The sequence below is a fragment of the Rattus norvegicus genome, chromosome 7 (genome assembly GCF_036323735.1).
Source record: "Rattus norvegicus strain BN/NHsdMcwi chromosome 7, GRCr8, whole genome shotgun sequence".
NCBI classification, from domain to species: Eukaryota; Metazoa; Chordata; class Mammalia; order Rodentia; family Muridae; genus Rattus; species Rattus norvegicus.
In genome coordinates, this window is record NC_086025.1 from 32,000,688 (window position 1) to 32,028,640 (window position 27,953).

A 27,953-nucleotide genomic window follows, 5' to 3' on the forward strand; every position below is an offset into this window, starting at 1 on the left:
CCCTTAGGATACCCTTTGTTATGTGAGGAGGCAGCTCAGTGGTACAGGGCTTACCTAACATGTGTAAAGCCCTGAGGTCAATCCCCAACAAAATACACACACACACACACACACACACACACACACACACAGAGAGAGAGAGAGAGAGAGACGAAGACTCAAAACCACAGACAGAAAGACAAACACACACACACACACACAGAGAGAGAGAGAGAGAGAGAGAGAGAGAGAGAGAGAGACGCAGACTCAAAAACACAGAAAGACACACACACACACACACCATTTAAAATTAAAAACAAAACAAAAGAAAGAACAAGGGCTTGAGAGATGACGCAGTAATCAAGAGCACGGGCTACTCTCCCAGGGGACCTGAGTTCAATTCCTAGCACCCAAGAGTCAGTTCCCAACTGTGTAACTACAGTCCCAGGAGATACAAGGGCACCAGACACCCACGTGGTACACCGACACACGCAAAGACACATAAAAAAAAATCTTTAAAATATATAATATATATTATATATATGAAAGTACAGAAAAAGTTAACAATGTTATCTTTGAGTAAGTCAGTGTTTTCTACATAAGCTCAGTCTTTAAAAAAATGGTAGTGAGTCACACGCATGGTTGGGAAATGTCATTAGATAGCACAGTTGATGTTCAGCAAGTACCACCAATCTCAAGGACCTCTGCATTGGCCAACTAGAAAGCAGATCTTCTCACAACCAGCAGTTTTATAAATACTTAATGATGGACTAGTAGAACGACTTCCGGCGGCGACAATCAAACCACCCTTTCTCAAGCAGGAATATTCAAATTCTCTGCTGATCTGGCACTTCAAAGTCACAACAGGGTAAAGCAGTTCAGGCTGAACGCTGTGTCACAGTGCCCTCTGGTGGTTTCATCAAGAATGTGTTCCACAGGTTGGGGTATCACCTCGCCAGTAAGAAAACTGACCAGCCTTCATAGCATTTAAAGGAGCATCCCTCACACTAAGTATAAATGGCCACTAAAACCCAAAAGTGGTCTTTCATGGAAGGGTAGTGAGGAAGTGAACAGTTTTGTCCCAGCTTCGGGAGAGATAGGGAGATAGAGGAAGTGAGGTTGTGGTGGGTTACTATTTATTTAGAAAACTCAAAATCGGCAACACATGAAAGTCAAAACTCAGAAACTACAGTAATTTATATTTTCAGTATATTAAAGTCTTATTCTCTAAAGTACTCCCACGTAACTCTGGGTATGACATTCTAGAGTTCAACACTGGCTGACTCTGACTCAGAAACATTTTTCTTTTTTTTTTTTTTTTTTTTGGTTCTTTTTTTTTTTTTTCAGAGCTGGGGACCGAACCCAGGGCCTTGCGCTTCCTAGGTAAGCGCTCTACCACTGAGCTAAATCCCCAGCCCCCAGAAACATTTTTTTAACCATTTAATTTCACTTACAAGCCTCATTCTTTCAATTTCATAGCATATCTTGATCTTTGTAAAACTTTTAATATAAGTCAATATAAAAATTTTTCAACAGAAGTAGTTTTATTCGGTATAAACTTGAAAAGTAATCATGCTTTAAAGTTAGCAACAAAGTTGGTATTTCTGACAAGCTTGTATCAGACTTCCTTTCTTTGATACAATTAAAAAAAAAAAAATGGAGAACCTAAATGTTCCCTTTGGAGAAAAGGGTCACATTGTCAATTTTTAGTAACCTTTATTCTCTTCTGTTCACTAGTCTGTGTTTTCGATCTTTCTGTTTTATTCCATAGAGTTGCATGTGTTAAGATTATGATGTTTAGGGCTGGAGAGATGGCTCAGTGGTTAAGAGCACTGACTGCTCAAGAGGTCATGAGTTCAAATCCCGGCAACCGCATAGTGGCTTACAACCATCTGTAATGAGATCTTCTGGTGTGTCTGAGGACAGCGACAGCGTATTTATATATAATTAATAAATAAATCTTTTTTAAAAATAATAAGATGTTTATAAAGATGTCTATCATTACAATAAAGTATCCAGCTGGACAAAGACCCAATTCAGTGTGTGATGCCCTAGTTCCCTGATGGGCAACTTAAAAAGAAAAAACAAGGAAGCCTTTCTGGGGTGGAAAGCCAGGACAGCTTCTAACAGAACTGGTACCTCTAAGGAGTTATAAGATCCACTATTCTGTCTGTTTACCCTTTCCACTCCTTTTCCTTCTCCCGCTGAGGTTTCGCTTCTTCCTCTTCGTACTTCCTTTTGCTTAAGGACCGTGACCACCACCACTCCATTCTCTCTTGTTAGGGTGGCTGCTTCTTCTTCAGCTGAGTTTACTAACACCCTCTGTCTTATCACCACCTTGATAGTGAGAGCGGGTGCTGACCTCAGAGTCCTTCCTCCTGCTTTGTAAGTGTGGTTTCAACACTGACACGGCCCCAGCATTGCTGTCTCCAATGCATGTGGCTCTCCACTGGGGTCGCTCTTAATAGAGCTAAAAGGCACAGTGCTGACCCCAGCCAGTACACAGCAAAGGAACAGCAAAGGCTATTTCTCCCAACTGTGCATCCGCCTGTTTAATGTCACAGGGCTGTAAACGACTGCTCACATGGAATTGGCTCCTGGTACTGTAATAAATACCTCCGAGCAATAAGTCTTAGCTCATTACTGAGAATGTTAGCATCAGATGTCGTGCCCACCACACTGCAAACCACGTCCTCAGTGAGTTTACACATTTTTTCAGGAAAGAAAGACTTCATCAAGCTTACGGATGTTGCTCCTCTCTACTGCACGCAAAACTCTATTGCTGGCTAAAATTCCCAATAACTTCCATGGCATATTCTACATGGTATAGGTAAGCAACCTTCTGGAGAAAATACTGTGGTCCTGGAGCCCTATCGAGGCATAGCTTCTGAACTTCCTGTAATTCTGGAGGAAGAACAAGAGGGTGCAGATGCACGCCCTCTCCTCAGCTGGAGAACTGACCTATTTGCTACTCTTTACATTGCCCTTTCTGCTTGGATACCCAATCCTATTGCCTTCATTTTACAAACTGGACTAGGAATAGATTTTGAAAAAGAAATTATTTTCACTCAATTTTATAACATTCACACAAACGTTTTAACACTAGTGTGACTAGAACACTTTACCAACTCCCTGGAAGGGCCTGCTGCCAAGTCTGATGGCTACCAACAACTGTGAGTTGTCCTCTGACCTACTGTTGGGGCTCTGGAGAGGTGGCTTGGCAGAGGAGCGCTGGCTGCTTTTCCAGAGGACCCAGGTTCGATTCCCCACACCCACATGGCAGCTCACTGTTGTAACTCTTGTCCCAGAGAATCCATGCCTTCTTCTGGCCTCCACAGGAATCAAGAACACACATCATAGACAGACACACATGTAGAAAAAAATACTCACGTGCATAAAATAGACAATAAAACAAATAATGAATTCTGTTGCATCACATAAAAAAATCATAAACACAAATAAATGTTTCTTTTAGAGAGTCCTTACCAACCAATCCGAAATCCCAAGGCAGCAATGCTATCAAAGAGCACAGTAGTTAATCTGAGAACGTTCCCATAACGCCGATTTGCTGAAGAATTCTAATCACAGGTTTGCAGCTGTTTGCACAGGCTCCAAAGTAATTTTGTGTAGTTTTGTTTTGTTGTTTTGAAGACAGGGTTCAGGAAACATTGCAGAATGGGGGATGAGCCAAAAGACACAGACAAGCCCATCTCCTTCCCACCTCCTCCTCTTCCTTCTCCCCTCCTCTTCCTCCCCACTATCAGTCTTCGGTGTTTTGGGGTTATTTTAATTGTCACCCCCCCCCCCCCCCGCCAAGGTTTCTCTATGTAAGTGTGGCAGTCCTGGAGCTCACTCTGTGGGCTAGGCTGGCCTCAGAGACCCCCGTCCCTACATCCTCAGCGCTGAGATTAAAGGTGTGCACCACCATTCTCACCAAGTGAGGTGGCTCGCAAATGCATCCACGTGTACACGCACTTACACAATAGTAAAAATAATAAAATAAGCACAGGTAGAAGCAGGTGGATCTCAAGGCCACTCTGGGCTTGGTCTTGTTCCAGAACACAGACAGAGAGATCCTGTCCCAAAACCCAAAGTAAATAAGGGGGGTGGCTTTAATGTTTCAAAAGGAAAAGAGGATCAAGTAGGCTTCTTAAATAAGAACCTCAAATTCAGAATCACTATAACGAAATACACACTTGAGTCCATGAAAGGGCATTTTTATTACTCCCCTGCATACCATCGGAATGAATACATGTGTACATTTTCTCAACTGGCAGACAGGATGCAGAGCAAATGTCCTTGCTGCTCTGAGATAAGAGGAGTCGGTCACCTGTCTTTGGGAGGGTTCAGTTTCTTACGGCGTCTGTGATACCTTCAGAAGAAGAAAATATTAGAGGTGAGGTTATTTCAGTAATTAGTTACTCCAGGTAGACAGCTTAAATTTCTGTGGTTATTTTCTACTTTTGTTAGAATTATTTGAAAAAGTCAATAAAAGTTTACACACTATTGCATACTTCTCAGATATTTCTTATAATAAGCCAAATTCCCCATTGCAAACCTTATTTCCTATCAATTAAACAATTTGGAAAATCTCCTTTCAGATCTTGAGAACAGATCTTGGATTAAAACCAAGAATTAAAAATAAGTGCTTACCTTTAAAGAAGCTTTATATCGTAAATATACTCTATAAGATTTTATTGATAATACAATTATTTCCTCTGAGCAGAGGCCTCTTCAACTGTAAAATCATGTTTCAATATGATTTTACAGTAGAATTTGATTAGTAATATTTTTGCAGTAAAATGCAAATGTGACCAAGACTGCAAGCAATCAAGATGAGAATGTGCAGAAAGACTTTACTTCCCTGAGCACGCAGAAGTACGCTGGAAAGTATAACCAATCCAAGTGCAGCTGTGATGTTTTGCATATGCTCGACCCAGGGAGTAGTGTGGCCTTGTTGGAGTAGGTGTGGCCTTGTTGGAGTAGGTGTGTCACTGAGCGTGTGGGCTGTTAGACCCTCACCCTAGCTGCCTGGAAGTCAGCCTTCCACTAGCACCCTTCAGATGAAGATGTAGAACTCTCAGCTCCTCCTGTACCATGCCTGCCTGGATGCTGCCATGGTCTCACCTTGATAATGGACTGAACCCCTGAACCTGTAAGCCAGCCCCAGTTAAATGCTGTCCTTTTAAGAGTTGTCTCGGTCATGGTGTCTGTTCACAGCAGTAAAACCCTAACTAAGACAGCGGGGGTGGGGGCTGGGGATTTAGCTCAGTGGTAGAGCGCTTACCTAGGAAGCGCAAGGCCCTGGGTTTGGTCCCCAGCTCCGGGAAAAAAAAGAACCAAAAAAAAAAAAAAAAGACAGCAGGGGTGGTGAGATCAGTAGGATCAGACCTCCTCAAACCTCTCCACCACAAAGTTGGGGGGTTAGTCTTGTGTACTGTAGATTCAGCTCCTGATTCTTGTGCCCAGACCTCCTGTTACAGTATGGACATTGGTAAGGTCAAGCACCCTGTCCGAATGTTACATAAAACTGTTTTCCATCTTCCCTGATTGGTTAAGTAAGGTCTGATCAGCCTATGTCTGGGCAGGAGAGGGCAGTAGAGGCAGGACATTGAATCCCAATGAGAAGGTCCCAGGTAGAGGGAAGAGAGGGAAGACATGGAGAGAGCATGTGGAGACAGGAGGATTCGCCATGAGGGCATATGTGGAGCAGAGCAAGACTCAGATGACAAGTAATGGAGCATTTATCTGGGTTACTAACAGCTTAGTCAGGACAGAACAGCTCAGAACCTGCCCAGCACAGTGCCGGCAGCTTGTGAATAAAATAACAGGTCTCTGTGTCTTTTACTCAGGAGCTATAAAGTCTAAAGTGGACGTAGAAATGTCCTGCAGTTATCTGAAAGCAAAGAGGAGCACGGCAAATCTCCCCAAAATAATTGTGTGTCTTGTCTGTTTTGTAATTATTATGTGTAAGCATAAAATTTACTTGTATTTCATAGATACATTATACGCGTCTTGTTTGAAGTTTGAAGATAATTTTGAATAACACTTGTAGTGTGGCTGCGACATGACTGTGACCCGTAAGACTGAGATAATCCCAGCACTTGGGAGGCAGAGGCAGGAGGGTCTCTGTGTTTGAAGCCAGCCTGTGTCTACACAGCATGCACTACCATGTCCAGCAGACAACTGTAATCCTAAAAACAACTAACTTTTGAAAATGGAAGTTAAAAGTCCAATACTATTTACAGTGACAATGAAAGGACTTTTTGAGATAAATGTATACATTGCAACCTGCAAATGAGTTCAGAGCTGAGAGCAGGGTACTCTCTTGGGCTCCCATGTCCTCAGGAGGGTGAGGTAGGAAAGACAAGTCTGAGGCTAATTTAGGGACCATAGCAAGACCTGTGTCAAGAAAACCTGATGCCTAAGCCTTGAAAACACACACATGTAAAGTAACATTGTACTCACGGAGCAGGTTTTGCTTTAATATTTAGGAATATATATAACTATTTATAAAAAAATCATATGTATGTAACAACAATTAAAGGAAAAAGTCATGAATTTGAAACGAAAACAAGGGTGGGAACAAGAGAGATTTGGGGGAGGAAGGTGAAGGAAGGTGAAAATGGTGTAATTCCATTAGAATCTCAAAAAAAGAGCAAAATGATTAAAACAAAAACAAATGAGCAAACAAAAAGACCATAAGCCCCCCCCCCCAAAAAAATTTTCTAAGTGGTAGTGGGGCGCCTTTAATCCCAGCACCCAGGAGGCAGAGGCAGGTGGGTCTCTTGAGGCCAGACTGGAACTACAGAGCAAGTTCCAGGAAGGCCAGGGCTACACAGAGAACCCTGTCCCAAAAGGAAAAGAGAAAAAAGAAAAACAAAACACAAAACCTTTTTCTAAAGACCAAAGAAAATAGAAAAATGTATCATTTTCAGAGATATATTTCATTTTCAGAAATATCTAGTTATATAAGGTATCAACTAGCCTGAAATTGGCCTGGAGACCAAACATTATCCTGTTTAAAATTCCAGCAGGTTTTTTAAGGAAAAAGCTTTTTAGAGATGGGCTAATTTCATAATTTAGACATAAATAAACAGAAGACAGAATTGCTAAGAAAACTCTGAAGGGGCTGGAGAGATGGCTCAGTGGTTAAGAGCACCGACTGCTCTTCCTGAGGTCCTGAGTTCAAATCCCAGCAACCACATGGTGGCTCACAACCATCTGTAATGGGATCTGATGCCTTTAAAAGCAACATTGTAATACCTCTAAAGACATTGAAAACGGGGGCTGGGGATTTAGTTCAGCGGTTAGAGCGCTTACCTAGGAAGCGCAAGGCCCTGGGTTCGGTCCCCAGCTCCGGAAAAAAGAACCAAAAAAAAAAAAAAAAAGACATTGAAAACGAAGATTATACATCTCATTTTGAAATCATAGTGAGTCTCATTCTTTTGATTGCTATACCTTAAAAACTGTGAAATACTGACAAATTAGTCTATATACTGCTTGAGTCTTTAGGAAAAATGGTTCACTAATGTTCAGAAATGAATACTTTAATCAAAATTAGACATGTTGAAAAGGCAGATCAGTGAGTAAAGGTGCCTGCTACACAAGGCTGGCAACATGAATTCCATCCCTGGAACCTACAGACATCATGCACAAATGCTAATAAATAAAATTTTGTATATATTTATATGTGTGTACACATACAGATACTAGGCAAATATGTTCTGGATGATCTGAAAGGACAATAATTCTAGGCTAGATGCTTTCTTTATGCATACAAACTAGCATCTGGGGTTTTCTGCTGAGCTCTTTATTGGGAGAGGTATTGGGACAATCAATTCCGCCTAATTAAAGTCTGCTTATAATTCAAAGTGCTTCACAGTCCTGAGGGGTAAAGATATACTAGGAGATTACATTAATTAGCAGTCAAAAGCTAATTAGTAGCAATTAGATTAAAGTAAATTAAGATTAAACATAGGTAAGATCCTAGATAACATGCTCTGAATAGTCTTCCTGCCTTTAGTCTTTCTCCTTCAAGTGAAATACAGTCAGGGGATTTTCACAACCTCAGTGACTTGGTTATGAACAATGTTTACAAGAGATTAAAGCAATCTGAATGTGCAGGAAAGAAGCAAGTAACAAAAGCCAGCAAGGATGCTGAAAAGTAGGCTGGAAATCAAATTTCTGGGTAATGTGCAAAAATAAAAGGCTGAGAAGACAGCTCAGTCAGGAAAGTGTTCGCCTTGCAGGCCTATGGGCCTGAGTTCCACCCCCAGATCCCATGTAAACAGAGCTAAGCAGTGTGGCACAGGACTGTACTCCCAGCACCGGGGAGATGGAGGCCGGGAAGACCCTGGCTGGGGCTTCCTGACCAGCATAGTCTAGCCGCTGAGTTCCAGGCTACCGAGAGATTGTCTTTAAACCTGAAGGTGTCCCATAAGTCTCTCTGCACACCTGCATACAGTCCCTCCAGATGGATGGATGGATGGAGATAGAGAGAGAGAGACAGACTCCTGACAGTTGTCCTCTGACACCTACATTGTCAGTGTGGCATGCACGAACACCTCCATACACCTATACACACGCACAAACATTAATAATAAAATAAGAACATTTTAGGTAAAACAAAAATAAAAGATAATCAGGAGATGCAATGAGGCCATGAAGCGTGGCTACACATCTAAGAATATAATTAAAGATACAAAGCTATGGGATGGCTTCTTAATTTGCTTTCATGAACTCTTAATAGTTACAAAGCCAGGTGAAAATCTAACAATATGCATAAACAATGAGTACTAAGACATAAAAATCAGAAATAGAGACCAAAACAGAAAAGAAGTTGGACGGCGGCGGCACAGGCCTTTAATCCCTGCACTGGGGAGGCAGAGGCAGGCGGATTTCTGAGTTCAAGGTCAGCCTGGTCTACAGAGTGAGTTCCAGGACAGCCAATGCTACACGGAGAAACTGTCTTAAAATAGAAACTGAAAGACTGGAAGTTGGGAAGGAGCTGAGGGAAGATATAATCAATACATACATGTATGAAATTATCAAATAAATGTGAGATTTTTTAACTGGGTTATCCTATCCACAGCTTTCTTATTCAAACACAATAAAAACTGCTTTTACATTAAAAAACTAGAGTGAGAGACTGTGCTTGTAGGGTCTGGTGCTTGGTCTGGTGCTGCTATGTATTCAAATGCTAAATACAGTATCCCAAGACCTGTCTGCCCCAAGGAGTAAACCAGCTTTTGTGGTGCAAACCTTGCCCCCAAGTTCATTGGTCAGTAAAAGGCTAAAGCCTGTGATTGGGCAGTAGAAGAGGGGGAGGGTTAGTTACCTGCAGGTAGAGAGAAAAAAAAAAAAGGAAGAGAGGCAAGCAGAAGAGAGAGAATGCTGTGGGTTGGGGGTAGGTGGATGTGAGCTCTCAGCCATGAGGGCCTGCCGCCAGTGGAACACGGCAGTCATATCTCGGGGATTCCCACAGGGAAGCAGACAAAATGGCACCGAGGGCTGACAGCTGCCCAGCTCTAGTGCTCCAAAGCATACTATAAATCCAAAGGTGTCTCTCTGTGTGCTTCATCTGGGAACTAAATGATCTGAAACGGACTCGACCCCCAGTAGACACTTAAAGGCAACCTGGGGGTGCGGCAAACCTCCACAATAATAATAACCACAACACGTGTTAGCCACACACTCTCATTCTTTTCTTAAAAAAGAAACAAAAATAGATCACCTTTACCCTGTAATCCAAGTGTGCAGAGGCTGAAGCAGGAGGGCTGTGGCCAGCTCAAGAGGTGCCTGGACTAAGGAGTTCCAGGCCAGTGTGGACTACAGAGTAATAAAATCCTGTCTCAAAACAAGGCAAGCCCACAATAAGGACCCTGCCCCCTCGGTTCTTACAGATTGTAAACTGAGAGGCTCCTTTAGAGGAGGGAAAGAAAGGCTGCTTTACTGCAGGGAACCACAAACTGGGGAAAGTCTAACTTAAAAAAAAATGTCGCCAGGTGATGGACGATGGTACAGCTGTAATCCCATCATTCAGGAGGCAGAAGAGAGGCAGGCGGATCTGAGTTCTGGGCCAGCCTGTCTCAAAGGGGGAAAAACTAGGATGAATTTATTTTATGCCTGTGAGTGTTTGCCTACATATGTCTGTGCACCACACAATGGCCTGGTACCTATGGGGGCAGAAGAGGGCATCAGATCCCCTAGAACTGGAGCTACAGACAGTTGTGAGCTGCCATGTGAGATGCTGGGGACCCAACCCAGGCCCTCTGGAAGAGCAGCCAGCTCTCCAGCCCCCGTTTAAAATATTTTAAGGACAGTGACCCTGAGGGGATTTTAAACTATACAACACAATAGGTTGTAAATCATCCATACAATGACTGTAAATAAAAATGTCAAGAGTTTAGCTGGGCATGGTGACATACACTTTCAAGTGTGAGGTAGAAGCCCTGGATCTCTGTGAGGTTTGGGCCAACCTGGTCTACGTAGAGCATTACAGGCAAGACAGAGCTAGCACATAGAGAAACCTTGTCTTTAGAGAAAAAAATGGGGTTGGGGATTTAGCTCAGTGGTAGAGCGCTTGCCTAGCAAGTGCAAGGCCCTGGGTTCGGTCCCCAGCTCAGAAAAAGAAAAAAAAAAAAAAAAAAAAAGAGGAAAAAAATGAGTTGGGCAAGCAAGATGATTGAGTTGGTAAAGGTGCTTAATGCCAAACCTAACAGGCTTCCACCTCTGCGAGCAAAATGGCGGAGGAGAGCATCAGTGCCTGCATGCTGTCCTCTGACTGCCACGTGCTCAGCAAGGCACACACAGATCGTCTAATAAAGAATGGCAGGGTCAGCTTTGCCAAGGAAGGTAGTGTGAAGCACTATCCTCAGGAACCCTGCCACACTGAAAGTCGGGGAGAAAGGGTCTGCTGAAGAGGAACTGAAACAGTAAACAGAGTCCCAGGATGTAGAGCTTCGCCTAGGCGCGTGCGGGATGACCCAGTCTTCAGAGTCAGCATAACTAACAGTGGCTTCTTCTTCCTCACTTCCCCATTCATATTAATGGCACCACCACCCACTAAAACATCCCAGTCACAAACGCCCCCAACGCTCCCCAACCCCTGGCCCCTGGCACTTACTACTAATAAAGTTCTTAAAGCACAGCCTATCTTTCTTCATAAAGCACCTATACACCTCACTTTCCCCTTCTCACTCTTGGGGTCAGCCTGCCAAAGTCAAGGTCTTTCACTAGACTATTATAATGGAATCATAGCAGTCTCTCTGTCTGGTCTTTCCTTACATCACTTCGTCTCCTCAAAAGAGGATCCTTACAAATGCATTATGACATAAATGTTGGATGTGCAGGTTTGCATTCTAGTTCCTCAGCATAAAACCCCCAGAGCCTTCGCACATCCACAGAGGCTCCTGCCTGTGATGGAGGGAGCTGGAGCCTGGCACGTCTCCCATGGTGATGTGATCAAGCAGCAGAGAGAAGAGAGGAGGCAGGGCCTCCTTCAGTCCCCAGAGGACCATAGCCACTGACACACATCTACCATACAGACCTGTCTTCCGAAGGTTTTATGATCTCCCAACACAACATCATCAACTGGGGACCAAGTGTTCAAACATAGGAACTTATGGGGGGACATGTCAGGATCTACCAGCATTCCCTCAATCAGAGCTACTTGTGGTTTCCTCTGTATTTCATCCGACAAGCTAATCCTTCTGCCTGGGGAGCTGCCACCATTTCTCATACATCTATCTAAACCACGTTTCAAGGTTCGATGACACTTTAGTTGTTTTACTCTAGGGAAGTTTCCATCCCCGAGCACTCACTGGGGCAGTGTGAGATTAGACTCAGGAGCTCTGTGGGTGCACCCTGCACAGGCTCAGCTCAGTGCTGGTTCCTGGAAGCCCAAGAGAACAAGAACAGAGCTTGCTCAGACAAACAGAAACAAGAAAGAACACTTCACAGTTTGGTTTGGAAGAAGAAAGATGTGAGAGGAGGTTCTGAGCTAGGAATACACAGTAGAACACACTGCTTAGAACGTGTGGGCCCTAGGGCTGATCCCTAGCATTGCAAGAAAAGAAATAAGAAGTTGGGGAGGAGGCGGTGAAGGGGGTGGTGGGGTGGTGGTGACTATAACTCAGAGTTCAAAGATTGCCTCTAATTCACAAGGCCCTGGGTTCAATTCCCAACAATACAAAAACCAAAAAAATAAGCCAATAAAGTAAACATACTTTTATTTAAATGGGGTGCAGGGGTTCTGAAATGGCTTACTGGTTAAAGGCACTTGCCATCTGGCCTCAGGACACTCGTAGTCCTAGAACTGAGGAGGCAGAAGCAGGAGCATTCCAGGGCCATGCTGGCCAATCAATCTATGTAATCAGTAAGTTCCAGGTCAAGAGAATGATGCTATCTCAGAAAATAAGGTGACAGGCTGGAGAGATGGCTCAGTGCTCAAGGGCACTCACTGGTGCTTCTTCTAGAGGATCTGGGTTCAACTCCCAGTACCCTCTTGGTGGCTCACAACCATCTCTAACTCCAGGGGAGATCCAATGCCTACCCCTCACCTCCTGAGGCACTGCACACAGGTGGTGCACACACTTGTAAGTGGGCAAAACTCGCACATAAAGTAAAAATAAATAAATCAGGCTGGAGAGATGGCTCAGTGGTTAAGAGCACCGACTGCTCTTCCAGAGGTCCTGAGTTCAATTCCCAGCAACCACATGGTGGCTCACAACCATCTGTAATAGGATCTGATGCCCTCTTCTGGTGTGTCTGAAGACAGCTACAATGTATTCATAAAATAAATAAAACAAATCTTTAAAATAAATAAATTAATAATAAATCTTTTAAAAATAAGGGTATGGGATGGAGAAAATAGTAAATAAAGTCAAGGGTGACTGAGGAGGACACTAAGCATTCATCTCTGGCTTCCATGTGCACACACACCAGCAGAAATGCGTGCGCACACACACACACACACACACACACACACAAAGGAAGGAAAGAATGAAGGAAGGAAAGAAAACAACACTATGTGAGCATTGTAAACAAAACGAAGGGCAAGTAGTTTTTAAAGGAATTAAGTACAATATTTACTGACCAATCAGACCCGGCACGATTGGGGGGTAGGGGAGTAATAATTCAAAACTCTGTTAGAAATGGATAAACTTGCAGAGGACACAGGTCCTATTCCCAGTGGCCACATGGTGGCTCCAGTTCCAGGAGATCAGGGACACTCCTCCCTCAGACCTTCAGGAGCACCAAACACACAGGTAGTGTACTTGCATAGACACAAATCACTCATACACATAAGATAAGAAAATAAATAAATCTTTGACATAAAGAAATGAATAAAGTGCTCAGAATAAGATCAGATATTATTAGGAAGGAATATTTATAAACCATAATAAAGGACTAGCACAGACTAGAAGAATTTCTGAAAAACTCTTGTATTAATAAAAATTAAGTGTTATTTTGTTTTAACTCCAGGATATACAGATTGAAAAATACACCATAGCACACTTGGATCAATGTTCGCACCCTGCACCACTACAGTTGTTAACGCAAAGGCGCAGGTGAGCGTGTGCGGGGAGCTAAGGAAAGGCAGGGGTGAGTGTGTGTGGGGGAGCTGAGCAAAGAAAGGCAGGGGTGAGTTGCGGGGAGCTAAGGAAAGGCAGGGGTGAGTGTGTGTAAGGAGCTGAGCAAAGAAAGGCAGAAGTGAGTGTGCAGGAAGCTGAGGAAAGGCAGGGGTGAGTTGCGGGGAGCTGAGGAAAGGCAGAGGTGAGAGTGTGTAAGGAGCTGAGGAAAGGCAGAAGTGAGTGTGCGGGAAGCTGAGGAAAGGCAGAGGTGAGAGTGTGTAAGGAGCTGAGGAAAGGCAGAAGTGAGTGTGCGGGAAGCTGAGGAAAGGCAGGGGTGAGTGTGCGGGGAGCTGAGGAAAGGCAGGGGTGAGTGTGCGGGAAGCTGAGGAAAGGCAGGGGTGAGTGTGCGGGGAGCTGAGGAAAGGCAGGGGTGAGTGTGCGGGGAGCTGAGGAAAGGCAGGGGCGAGCATGTGTTTGGAGCTGAGGAAAGGATTGAACTTACTGTCCGTGTGGGTACCAGCGATGCTTTGTGGTGAAGAACACCTTGCTGAGTTGTTCTATCATGGGCCCTTGCTCAAGATGCTTGCGATTTCCTTCTAACTTGGTTCTCAGTATCTGCTCGTGTGTTTCCTCGTTATTATGCAGAAGATCTGGATGAGGGATAGGCTATAAAGTAAGCAAATTACAAACAATGAAGTGTAGAAATGTAAGCTGGGAACTGACCGGCTTTGTGATGAAGCAGCGACCACCCTCAGCAGCGACCACCCTCAGCAGCGACCACTACTCACAGTGGGCACGTTACCAGAGTACCGCCTTACAGTGGGTACGTTACCAGAGCACTGCCTTACAGTGGGCACGTTACCAGAGCACTGCCTTACAGTGGGCACGTTACCAGAGCACTGCCTTACAGTGGGCACGTTACCAGAGTACCGCCTTACAGTGGGCACGTTACCAGAGCACGGCTTACAGTGGGCACGTTACCAGAGCACTGCCTTACAGTGGGCACGTTACCAGAGTACCGCCTTACAGTGGGCACGTTACCAGAGCACGGCTTACAGTGGGCACGTTACCAGAGCACTGCCTTACAGTGGGCACGTTACCAGAGTACCGCCTTACAGTGGGTACGTTACCAGAGCACTGCCTTACAGTGGGCACGTTACCAGAGCACTGCCTTACAGTGGGCACGTTACCAGAGCACTGCCTTACAGTGGGCACGTTACCAGAGCACTGCCTTACAGTGGGCACGTTACCAGAGCACCGCCTTACAGTGGGCACGTTACCAGAGTACCGCCTTACAGTGGGCACGTTACCAGAGCACGGCTTACAGTGGGCACGTTACCAGAGCACTGCCTTACAGTGGGCACGTTACCAGAGTACCGCCTTACAGTGGGTACGTTACCAGAGCACTGCCTTACAGTGGGCACGTTACCAGAGCACCGCCTTACAGTGGGCACGTTACCAGAGCACCGCCTTACAGTGGGCACGTTACCAGAGCACTGCCTTACAGTGGGCACGTTACCAGAGTACCGCCTTACAGTGGGTACGTTACCAGAGCACTGCCTTACAGTGGGCACGTTACCAGAGCACTGCCTTACAGTGGGCACGTTACCAGAGCACGGCTTACAGTGGGCACGTTACCAGAGCACGGCTTACAGTGGGCACGTTACCACAGCACGGCTTACAGTGGGCACGTTACCAGAGCACTGCCTTACAGTGGGCAAGTTACCAGAGCACTGCCTTACAGTGGGCACGTTACCAGAGCACTGCCTTACAGTGGGCACGTTACCAGAGCACCGTCGGGCACTGTATTACTCAAGGTCAGAGACTCTTCTACACACAAAAAATGTTAGGTTTATTTTCTAATAATAAATGTTCTTACTCAATTATTTTACCTTGATGATAAGGTACTTGTTATTTTTGTTTCTATTTCCCAATATATATACTGGAGCCCATATAATTTTTTTAACTTGCAATGTGACAGGTTTTTCTATATATTACTAAGGAAAGAACAATGAAAAATATATAAAAGACCTCTGAGGGAGTTTGAGTACGAATGGCCACCATAGGCTCATATGTTTGACTGTTTGGTTCCCAGTTGGAACTGTTTGGGGAGGATTAGGAGGTGTGGCCTTATAAATCAAGGTGTGTCACTGGAGGTGGGCTTTGAGGTTTCAAAAGCCCATGGCAGGCCCAGTCTCCCTCTCTGCTCATAGATTAGATATAAATTCTTAGCTACTGCTCCAGTATCAGGCCTGCCTACCTTCCACCATGCTCCTTGCCTTGAAGGACTAACCCTATGAAACTATAAGCAAGCCCCCAGCTAAATGCTTTCTTTTATGAAGCTGTCTTGGTAATGGTGTCTCTTCACAGAATAGAACAGTGATTAAGACAGCCTTTCACTGAAAAGTGACATAGTGCCTGCAATCCCATCACCCAGGAGCAAAGGCAGGAGGAGTGTGAGGCCAGCCTGGTGTTGATAGTGAGCTCCAGTGTTTCAAAAACAAATGAGTAACAGAAAAGCTAGTAGGAAACCACTCCTCACTTATCTGTATAAGGAAGACTAGTAACAAAGAGGTTAAGAACAGTACGGGTCCTGAGGCAACACACTTACTTCCCTTTCTGAAATCAGGAGTGACAGAGATCTCATAAGCACTGGTGCAGATCAGGCGAAAGGTAATGTAGTGTGCTTGTTCCTCAGATCTTAAAGATCCCTATGAATGGTAGTTACTGACATTTCCCTTACAATCCCCCACATACAGTGCTATAAGCAGATTTTAAAGAAGCATTCCTTAGACCACTAGAACCCTTCACAGACTGACTCTTTTACAGAAACTGATTATCAGTCATTGTAAATGGCTATCCCTTGGCAGGGTCTAGCAAACATGCATTAGGGCTGTGAAAGCTGTCAGAATCAAGCGTGGCCACACTAGAGTGTAGGTGAATAAAGCTGCGGGCTCTGAGAGGCTCTCACAGACATGGATCTGATAGCAAGAACTAACAGAGAATCACTCGGAACCACAACCCTGCACAAAGTCACTGCAGTTACTCACTGAAACTACCTGCTGCCCAGCAACTGCCTGGTGAGCCTCGAGCTGCAGCCGCCCACGTTACTGACTCCTGTGAGGAGGAACCGGTGTTGCAGACAACTCCTGGAATCTCCTCAGCTGGCCTTCAGAAACGTCCCCTTGTCCCAGCCTACTGAGGATACTTCACTTCCTCAGTGTGGGGCTTGCGCACACACTGCATCTACCCCTGCTGCTACTTGGCTGACAGACCCTTAAACAAGAGATCTCTCCTTTAGGTTGTGATATCTGTCACTAAAGGTCAAATGTTTTAAGGCAGGCATGTTGACACTCACCTGTACTCACAACACCGGGGAGGCTGAGACAGAGGACACTCTCAACTACAGAAGGAGTTCTAGGATAGCCTGGATGACATAAAGAGATCCAGCCTGGGCTACAGTGAGACTTTGCCTCCAAAGACAAACAACTATTTGTTGTTTTTCAAGACAGGGTTTCTCTGTGTAGCCCTGGCTGTCCTCTAACATGCTCTGTAGACCAGGCTGGCCTCGGGCTCATAGAGCTCCGCTTGCCTCTGCCTCCTGAATAATGGGATTAAAGGTGTGTGCCACCATCACCTGGCTAGACTTTGCCACTTTAAAAAAAAATTGTAAATATTTAAAAGAGGTGTTTGGGGCCAGCACGATACTGGAAGATAAAAGTGCTTGCTGAGGAAGCATGACAGCCTGAGTCTGATCCCTGGTACCCTATAAAGATAGAGAGAACTGTGTCTACAAGCTATCCTCTGGCCTCCACACTCAAGCCACGTGTCTTAGTTACTGTTCTACTGCTGTGAAGAGACCCCATGACATGGCAGCTCTCAGAAATGAAAGCATTTAATTAGAGCTAGCTTATGGTGTCAGAGGTTTAGTCCATTATCATCATGGTGGGAGGGAAGACAGCATACAGGCAGTAGCTGGAGAAAGAGCTGAGAGTTCTGCCTTCAAGACTCAAGGGCAACAGGAAGAGAAAGACACTGGACCTGGCTTGGAATTTAGAAACCTCAAAGCCCACCCTCAGTGACTTCCTCCAACAAAGCCACACCCCCAATCCCTCTCAAGTGGCACCACTCCCTAATCGCCTATAGGGGTCATTATTTGGGTCTTTGCAGTGGCCCAGCAGGAAAGCACATTTAGCCCAGGCCTGAGGACTTGGTTCAACTTCCGGGACCCACTCGATGGCTGGAGATAACCTACTCCCAGAAGTTATCCTCTAACTTCTATGCAAGGCATGTACGTGCACACACACTAATGAATGGACTCTTAGAAAGTAAAAAGATTATCAGAATCAACACCACAAAAGCTATAAAATAGTATTCTAAAATACCAGTCTGTCATGATATATATCATGATATCGGATATATAATACATTTTACAGGTTTATTTTGTACACGAGTGTGATACTGGGAATTCAACCCAAAGCCTCCCAAATACTAGATGAGTACTCTGCCAATCTCCTTTATTCACAAAACTTTAAAAATTTTAAATTTTAAACCAGGTCTTGCTAAGATGAATTTGAAATCTTGTGCTTCAAGCCAAGTGGTTGGGATTACAGGTCTCTGCCGCAAGGTCTAGTTTTTATCAAATTTCTGAGGTCAGAAAAATAATGTCCTAATTCCCCTTAAATAGTTCCCTTGTATACTAAGAAACTTTTTAGGAAAGATGATTAAAAACTAAGAGGAAAATCGAGCAGTTCACTAGAGAGGCTAAAAGACACAGAACAAATGAAGGTTAGCAGACAGACCTCCTGTACGTACTTGGGTGTGTTCGTAGGGGACATCCACGGAAGGGTGGTAGCACACTATTGTCCTGCCATCAGACGTCAATGCCAGCTCTACCTTGCTGGAAAGGAAGGTTTTAGAAACACAGTTAAGCTGTACTCAAGGCAGCACGATTACTTTTCCGTCTGGCTTTGTTTTTGTGACCAGGTCTCACTCTGTAGCCCAGCTTGTCCTAGAACTCACTCTGTAGCCCACACTGGCCTCCAAAGCATGGCAGTCCGCCTGCCTCTGCCTCCAAAGAGACTGAATAATGAACACACACCATTGTATCCAGCAGATTTTTTCTCAAACAAATTTCTCAAACATTTCTCAAACAAATGACTTTTGTTTGAGATGGGATCTCATGTGTCTGGGCTGGTTTCGAACTTACTATGTAGTCAAGGATGACCTTAAATTCTCAATCCTCCCAACTCTTATCTCCTGTTTTTAGCTCAGGGGTAGAGCACTTGCCTAGCAAGCTCAAGGCCCTGGGTTTGGTCCCCAGCTCCGAAAAAAAGAAAAAAAAAAAAAAAAAGTACAGGTATGCCCAGCTAGAATAATTACTGAGTGAGAAAATTAATTGGAAACCACCCTGCATGCATGCTACACTGAAAGCTAAGCCTCTGGCTGCTGGAGAAGGACAAGGGTAATAAAGCCCTGAGGCCCTGGCACTGTACAGGCTCCACCCACAGGCACCAGTGTCCTAAGGTGGCTCAGGTCACAGAAAGCCACAGGAGCAAATGCAGCCCCAAGGATATGGCCACTGTTGCAAATGCCATCAGGGGACAAACCAAGTTGTTCTGGGATGACTTTTATAAAGCCACATCTGCAATACAAGTCAGTCCACCTTGGAAGTCCCATATTACAACAGAGGGTAGTCTACAGGCTAGTGTATTTTGAGGAAGCTTTCCAAGATAAACCCCAGATTTCATGATGCTATTTTAAGCTGGGGGTACTGGCACACCCCTTTAGTCCCAGCACTCCAGAGGCAGGAGCAGACAGGTCTCTGAGTCTGAGGCCAGCCTGGTCAACAGAGTGAGTTCCAGGACAGCCAGGGCTACACAGAGAAACCCTGTCTCAGAAAAACAAACAAAAATCAACAACAACAACAGAAAACAATCAAAAAATAAGAAAGATGCTGCTTCGAACTTAAGACAGACTAGTCTAGACAAAGAAGAAAAGCAAAGGAAAAAATATCGAAAAGTTACTGAACGTTTTAGCCTAACTGAAATGTTAACTGAGGATTCTTACAGCTGGGTCTAATCTGAAAGAGACTCTGAGCGATTTTATGCTTAAGGGAAAGAGATTCACGCACTAACGGAACTGAAACTTTACAAACTAACAGGAGCAGGTGAGAGGGCTCAGTGGGTAAAGGTGCTTGCTGCCAAGACTGACCACCTGAGTTTGAGCCGCAGGACCCACACGGTGAAAAGAGAGCCGTCTTCTAACCTCTCTGGGCATGGCCATGGCCCGCACATGCTCACACACAAATAAAGAAATGTAATGCAAAATGTATGTATGGAAAGGGTGCTAATTTCAGGCTGAGAAACTATATTGGATATATTTGTGTGGTACAAGTATATAATTATTTAAATTTAAATAGTAAAATTAATTAACCACAAATTGCTGAAGGGAACATGTATTGCTTGATTGGAAACTCTGCACCTATAGCATAAGTGACAACTAAGAGCAAAGCAGACTATGTCAGCTTAACTACCATAAAAAAATAAACAGTAATGAGACCTTAAATTGTATTTCATTCTGCTTTAAGTGTTCACTCTGATTTTACCACTGAATTCTAAACATAACTGTAATCACATTTCCACTATCAAATTATATTTATTTATTTTTTATTTATTTGTTAGTGTGTTTCTGTCACAAAGAAGGTCTCATTTTGTACTTCTGGCTAGCCTGGACCACACAGGGCCTCACCTGCACCTACCTCCCCAATGCTGGGAATTAACATTTATAGTGTTACCACCATGTCCAGCCCAAATGAATATTTAAACATTTTAAAAAGTGCTTGACTAGGGGGTTGGGGATTTAGCTCAGCGGTGGAGTGCTTACCTAGCAAGCGCAAGGCCCTGGGTTCAGTCCCCAGCTCCAAAAAGAAAAAAAAAAAAAAAAAAAAAAAAAAAGTGCTTGACTCGTAACTCAGCTGGATAGTCCAGGCTGGCTTTGAACTCACGATCCTCCTCTTTAGCTTTCCCGTGCTGAGGTAATCACCACAGCTGGCTTTAGAAAGTTTTACATAACACTGACATCACTCAATGTGTTCAGGTTGAAAAAGATATAACCTAGTCTAATTTCATCACTAGCTACTTAATTTAGTACTCATTAAATGTGTAATTAAAACTAGGGTCAAATCTGAGGGGCCATCATCCTGGCCGAGCTTTCAATCGTCCCAGTGTGGAGAGGCTACTACTGGGGGAACAAGCCCCACACTGTGCCATGCAAGGTGACAGGCCGCTGTGGCTCTGTGCTGGTGCGCCTCATCCCCGCCCCCAGAGGCACTGGCATTGTCTCTGCTCCTGTGCCCAAGAAGCTACTGATGATGGCTGGTATAAACGACTGCTACACTTCAGCCAGGGGCTGCACTGCCACCCTGGGCAACTTTGCCAAGGCCACCTTTGATGCTATCTCTAAGACCTATAGCTACCTGACCCCTGACCTCTGGAAAGAGACTGGGTTCACCAAGTCTCCTTATCAGGAATTCACTGATCATCTTGTGAAAACCCACACCAGAGTCTCTGTTCAGAGGACCCAGGCTCCAGCTGTGGCTACCACATAAGGGTTTTTATACAAGAAAAATAAATGAATTAAGTCTGTTAAGAAAAAACAAACAGGGGTTGGGGATTTAGCTCAGTGGTAGAGCGCTTGCCTAGGAAGCGCAAGGCCCTGGGTTCGGTCCCCAGCTCCGAAAAAAAGAACCAAAAAAAAAAAAAAAAAGAAAGAAAGAAAAAACAAACAAACAAGCAAACAAACAAACTAGGGTCAAGGGGCTGGGGAGATGGCTCACTGCTCTTCCAGTGGTCTTGAGTTCAATTCCCAGCAACAACATGGTGGCTCACAGCCATCTTCTGGTATGTCTGAAGACAGCTACAGTGTACTTATAAACAAATAAATCTTAAAAAAAACAAAACAAAACAAAACAAAACAAAAAAAAAAAAAACAAACTAGTGTCAAAAAACAAAGTATGGGCTGGAGAGATAGCTTGTTCTTGCAAAGGACCCTGTTTTAGTTCCCAGCACCCTCCTGGCTGCTAAGAAGTGTAGTGCCATATAGGATTTGGGCCTGGCCGCTTTGTAACTGCATGGCCACAGTTAAGAAGTCATGGGATTGTTGGACAGAGGCCTCTCCCATGTATTTTCGGCACAGGAAGAAAAGACCAAGTAGTAAACACCCGGTGTCTCCACTGCATGACCTCTGCTGAGCCCGGCTGATGCATGTGGGACCGACACACCTGGACCACACCTGGGTGGTGGTCAATTTACTTCTGCCTTTTACTTCCTCAGCCTTTATCCTTGAGATTTAGGCTGGTCTTCTGGGATTTCTCCCTAATTAATTCAGGTCTCAGTCGGTCTTTTGTTACCAAAGTCAAGAGCCAGGTAGTCATGAGCCAGGGTTTCCCACTGTGCTTCCCAGGTATTTTCTACCTGGAGACTTGGGTATATAAGTGGTGACTAAAGCTATAGGACTCTCTCACTCTTTTTCCTCACTCTCACTCTTCCTTCCGCTCTTCCACTCTTTCTTTCTCTCTCTCTCTCTCTCTCTCTCTCTCTCTCTTCCTCTCTTCCTCTCCTGGCTTGACACGATAACCTGTGTGTGTGTATGTGTGTTTCTTTCATCCTGTAGGCTTTCGCCCAATTCTCGGTACCGTGTCGGTGCTGGCGCCGACAAAGAAGGAAGTCAGTAACTCCAGTCCAACAGATCTGACACCCTCTTTTGACCTCCCCAGACATCAGGAACACACATAGTACACATAATACAAGCAGGCAAAAATATAACACATTTAAAAGAAAATATAGAAAATGCTGGGTGTGGCAGCACGGGGGGTGGGGGGGTGGGGGGGATCCAAGGCCAGGTTCAACTCAACTGTGGAGAGTTTGAGTCTACTGGGCTGGTTTTTGGGTTTTGTTGTTTTGGGTTTTTTGTGTTTGGTTGTTTTTTGGGGTTTTTTTTTTTTGGTCTCTGTATTTTTTATTTAATAAAATTTGCAATAAAACCTACATGATTTAAGAGAATATATTGTGGGCTGGAGAGATGGCTCAGCAGTTAAGACTGTTCTTCCAGAGGTCCTGAGTTCAATTCCCAGCAACTATATGGTGGCTCACAACTATCTGTAATGGAATCTGATGCCCTCTTCTGGTGTGTCTGAAGACAGCAACACTGTACTCATATACAGAAAATAAATCTTTAAAAAAAAAAGAAAAGAAGAAAATATATTGTATTTTCTGTATATGAACTCTGCTCTGCAAAAAAATAAAAATAAAAATGAACACAATGTATGCTCTTCTTAGATCTTAGAATAGTGACTCAGTTGAATAAATACCAAACAAATAGTGTGTAATTTGGAATTATTCAGTGTCAAACAAAAGACAGCTAACAGACATAAGCTCTAATATAAAACTATAAAAGCGAATTAACTTTTGCAAAAAGTTAAAGCCTGCATCAGAAGGGGAAAAAGCACCTAGTACAACAGACGTGAGCGTCGACTGCAACACAATAGTTGTTCTTATCTAAAATGTGTACAATCCAGATACCACACGCATAAGACAATTTTAAAGACGAAATTAAAGACAGAATAATCAGGAAAGCAAGCATCAGGTCATTTCGGATCTGGCTAAGACTGCTTTGTGAATTTCTATACCTACCAATTGTAGTCGTCTGGAAGGGAAGAATACGTAGATTTGTGACGAGCACTAGATATGGCTCCATCTGCAAAAACCCAGAGTAAAAGAGCTTAGCTCCCCTGCGCGTGAAGGTAAATCTACACATCAACCAGTGTGGCCCTTGTGCTTTCTCTTGTGCCTTTATAGAAGCGTGGGAGGAGGGGAAGACGGGAGGCAGAGGAAGGGAGAGGTGCTCCCATAGGGAAATCTAGACTGAATAGTGTACAAATACGTGAGACAAAAGTAAAGGGTGTCTGTTAGGGAGGAAAAAAGCCAGAAGGGGAGAAGGAGCGACAGGGTGGGTCACAAGGATAAAGTGTGCACAGAAATGTCAGTAAAATGGGTGGGGGAGAGGTGGGGGGGGAGTGGTCCTTCGGGATTTTTGTTTGTTTGGTTTGGGTTTGTTTTGTTCTCTTTGTTTTGTTTTTCTGAGACTGGGTTTTTCTGTGTAGCCTTGGCTGTCCTGGAACTCACTCGGTCGACCAGGATGGCTTTAATCTAGGAGAGACCTGCCTGCCTTTGCCTCCCGAGTGCTGGGATTGAAAGTGCGCTCTACACCGTCCAGTGAAAACCACTATAGTGAACGATGCCTACAAGATTACAAGTAAAGAGCATTACGGCAGTTTTATTCTTTATGATTAGTATTTTGTGCAGCTCACTGTGTAGATCAGATTAGCCTTGATTAGTTGATCACAGAGATCCAACTGCTTCAGGCTTCCAAGTGGTTGGGATTACAGACTTAGGCCAACATGTCCATCTAACTACAGTGATTTTGAGGTTGTTGTTCCTGATTCGAGACAGGGTCTCTCTACACAGCCCTGGCTATTCTAGAATTCACTATATAGTCCAGCTGCCCTCAAACACACAGATATGCTCCCGCCTCTGCCTCCGGAGTACTGGAATTAAAGGCGCACCACGACACACAGCTCACCACAGAAACTTGTTTCTTTGTTTGTCTTTCAAGACAGGGTTTCTCTGGGTAGCCTTGGCTGTTCTGGAACTTGCTATGTACACCAGGCTGTCTTCAAACTCAGGAAATCCGTCTGCCTCTGCCTCCAGAGTGCTAGGATTAAAGGCGTATACCACAACGGTCTGTTTATGAAACTTTTAAAAGCACAGATAATCAAAAGTTAAATGTGTATGGCTCTTTATAGCTACCATCTTTAGCAATATTCTGTGCTCACGAATTAATTTTAAGCTGGGCATTGGTGGCACACACCATTAATCCCAGCATGCAGAGGAAGGGGCAAGTGGATCTCTGAGTTTGAGGCCAGCCTGGTCTCCGGAGCAACTTATAAGACACTCAGGGCTACACAGAAAAATAGGATGTGGCTAACAAAACAATATTCAGAGTTTTAAAAATGAGAATTAGGTTAACAAGGGATCAGGGGACAGAATTTTAAAAATTACATGTCTGTCTGTGGAATTGGTTCCCTCATTCTACTATGTGGGTTCCACAGATGAAACTCAGGTCACCAAGCTTGGTGGCAGGGTGAGAGAAAGATCCCTGATACCTAGCCTTCTGTTTCCCTCAGAGAGCTCAGCCCTAGGGTGCTGAGAAGTCAGACCCAATACAGCCAGTCATCTCCACAGGAGTTAATGTGAAAACTACCTATTTCCCTAGTTCCCTCCTCACTGAAAAGATCATTTTCTATCGGGTTTCCCACTACGTTTATACGGTGGCCCTAGTACAGATTCGACATCCTCAGTCCCTCCTGCACACAGCAGGAGATTTGGAAATGTTTCATTAACTGACAGGAGTGCCTGGATGGCCAGAATGTTCAGTTAACTGTGAGCTAACTTAAACTGTTCCCAATTCAGTCATCCTAAGATCCTGTGACTAACCTGAGGAGTCCCTTGTCTACACAGCTTCTATGACCGAAGGGAGACTATTAGTTTTGAAGTTCTATGTGGAAAAGGATGTTAACATCGGTGGCAAAACAAAATCCACAATTTAAAGAGAAAGTACAGAGAACATCAAGAAAAAGCCCTCCCATGTGAGGGCACATTCGAAACTCTTACATGCAATCAATGTCACGTATGGATGGTTATGTTTCTTTAAAGCACATGAAGCCATCTGGTCTCATAACTCACTTAGGGACAAAAGAAGGTGACAGAGAAGGTATGATAAGGTCATGCGACAAGGCTTTCTATAAAAGTGGGATTAGGTAAATTCCAACACTGTTTTTAAAAAGGAGTTTAGTGAAAAACTTGCCTTGCCTCAAATGACCCCCAGGGATCTATTTATTGCTTTGGGGAGGTAGGGTGTGAAAGCATCGAGCTGTGGACAGAATTTTTACATTCTGTTTACTTATGAGCCAATAGATTGATTATCAAGCACATATTACAGACTTTAAGGGAAAATGTTCTTTAGAGAGGAAGTACAGTTATTCGTTTAATGGCTGTATGTATCCACAAGGATAAAACCTAAAATACTAACAGTGAATATTCTTGGAAGATGGGGCTCCCTTTTTATTTCCAATTTTTGAGAATTACTAAAAAAAAAAAAAGTTAACAGGTGTAAAATGAATCTAAATGCTTTTCATGAAGGGGAAGTTGCTCTCTACCAATTCACCTAAATCCTTCTTATATCTCAATGATAGCCAGTGGTTAGCCTAGATCTTTCACTCAGCATTTATGCATGTCTGTATATATACACATGCACACTCATACACAGACACACACACTCATACACACACACACACACACACACACACACACGATCTTTTAAGCCCATAACACGATCATTCTCTGATAAATCATGTTTTCTTCTTCCTCTACTTAGTGATCTTTCCATGTTGATAACAGCTGGTGATATTCATAGTTACCATGTAGAGCATAATTTATTAATTTTAAATTTTGTCCCCTTTTATAATTGCAAATGGGAGGCATACAGAATAACCCAGTGCTTTAAATAGCCTATACTTGAAAAACTGAAAACTATTTTTAAGCATTAAAAAAAAAGTCTCACTTACTTTGGATTGGAAATAAATGCCTCCAGATAGTTCTGTGTGATACCGCCCATTTCACTGCTGCCGCCATGATCCAGTGATTTCAATAAATGATACTGTGAAGAGAAACTACCTCTAAAACCTGTTTCTACGCACACAGATTTTCGTTCCTGCTAAGAGATAAAGAGAATCAGGTGTAAAGGTAAAGTTAAACAGTACTACAAGATCGGAACCATTAGCTAGTGCTAATCACTTAAAAACAGGGCTTTTAAACTTGGCCATTCCCATTGAACAGCAGGACAAAGAGCACTGACATCAAAATAAGCCTCGCAACTGTGTCCTCTATCATTTCTCTTAAGTGCAGCTTTCTCAGGGCTCTGCCCAGTTTGCTTCATTTACTGAATGCTCAGCAAATACGGAATCACTCAGAGTCTTTCACGCATAATACACACTGCAAACTTTTCCTCAAACACTAGTGAGTCTATATACTAACTCCCAAGTCCCACACAGAACCCTATCCCTTACAGTAATGCTGTCTCTGATGAAATATGCAACAGGACCTGGTTTGGGTCCATGAAAAACTTAAGAGGAATCCATCGATGTCACCATCTTAGAGGTTTTTAAACAAAGCACTTTCATCCCCACCTCTTCTGACAGGCACATAACATTTAACGAAATGGCAAGCATGTTTATTTCAAATCATGAAAATTTAAAAGGACTTGCTTCCAAAGACTTTGAAGTTGCTCACTTACAAACTGGAAGATCTGAGGCAAGTCATTAACTAAACGACCTTCCCATTCTTCAGTGGTAAACTTCGACAAGCAACCACAATTTTCATGACATGTTGTAAATAAAGGGTATAGAATTACTGTGCCCTTAGTCTGTATTGGTATCAATGACTGTCTGTGCCCTTCCCTACTTCAACAGGCATGAAAAGGATTAGGACAGGGGCTCTCTTTCTTTGCACACTGATGCCTGGCATAAGAGGGATGCGAACTGCAAACCCAGCGTTCATTCTGTTGGCTATTTATTTATGCCTTGCAACCCACTTTCCTTATATTCTGTGCTTTCACAGTCGATTAGGAACGAAGGCTGAGAAAAGTCAAATGCTTTATTATTTAGTAGTTCACTGTTTAACTGGTGGCACGCGTGGGGAGAAAACCCGTCTTCTGAATACAAGTCCAAAATCAAAATGTTTGTGCTCGGTTCTTGCATACCCACGGGAGAGTCAAACTCTATTACTCCAAAGAGAGACTTTCCAGGATGAGTCCCTTGGCACTGAATTCAGTTCCAAATCAAACACCCTGGTGGGTCTGAAGTTTAAGGAACAGGAACACAGGGAGGGACTACCACCCATGAGCCGGTTTAAAGACTAGAATCTCAGGAGTTGCAAGGTCAACGTGGAGCAGCGTGACTCCCGCCTGCACCATACACCGACTCTTACTGCTAGATGGAGCTTGGGGACACCGGCAGCCTCACTCTGAGGCTAACGTCAGACAGAAAAGTCCTCAATGCCTACGGACAAGCCTTCCAGATCTGTCCGATAAAAGGAGAGGGCAGCGGTACCTCTACAGCTACTCACCGCGCGCTCGCCATCTTGCTTCAATCTGGGTCTTAAAGGCGCCGTCCAGCGCGCGCGCTACAGGCCCGCGCGGCACTCTGGGAGTTGTAGTCTCAGCCGGGAAAGGAACCCTAGTTGCAGAAGGAAGGCGGGGCGGGCACCTGTAGCCAAACTG

General features: G+C 44.1%; 1 protein-coding gene and 1 pseudogene across 3 annotated transcripts; both read right to left on the reverse strand.

The window, feature by feature from the left end:
• Positions 1-283: 283 nt before the first annotated feature.
• On the reverse strand, positions 284-3,907 carry LOC134479795 (proteasome subunit alpha type-4-like; annotated as a pseudogene).
• A 268-nt stretch (positions 3,908-4,175) lies between these two features.
• Mrpl42 (mitochondrial ribosomal protein L42) lies at positions 4,176-27,953 on the reverse strand. 3 transcript variants are annotated; one of them, NM_001106782.1, is made up of 6 exons: positions 27,800-27,835; positions 26,242-26,387; positions 23,249-23,312; positions 18,372-18,456; positions 14,059-14,222; positions 4,176-4,351 (listed from the first exon to the last, which is right to left on the reverse strand). In NM_001106782.1, the coding sequence occupies exons 2-6, from the start codon at positions 26,306-26,308 to the stop codon at positions 4,306-4,308; spliced, it is 426 nt and encodes a 141-aa protein (NP_001100252.1). In that variant the 5' UTR covers positions 26,309-26,387; positions 27,800-27,835; the 3' UTR covers positions 4,176-4,305. The 3 variants fall into 3 exon arrangements, with proteins under 3 accessions (NP_001100252.1, XP_008763537.1, XP_063119275.1); XM_008765315.4 differs by having other exon boundaries at positions 4,181-4,351; positions 26,242-26,390; positions 27,800-27,939; XM_063263205.1 differs by lacking the exon at positions 4,176-4,351 and having other exon boundaries at positions 14,158-14,222; positions 18,359-18,456; positions 27,800-27,953.

Coding starts and splice junctions, on each gene's coding strand:
- Mrpl42 (NM_001106782.1), bottom strand. CDS start 26,308: ATGGCGGCAGCAGTGAAATGGGCGGTATCACACAGAACTATCTGGAGG. Junction 23,313..26,241: donor GCATTTATTTCCAATCCAAA/GTAAGTGAGACT, acceptor GGGTTTTTGCAG/ATGGAGCCATATCTAGTGCT. Junction 14,223..18,371: donor TCCCCTACGAACACACCCAA/GTACGTACAGGA, acceptor CTTACTTTATAG/CCTATCCCTCATCCAGATCT.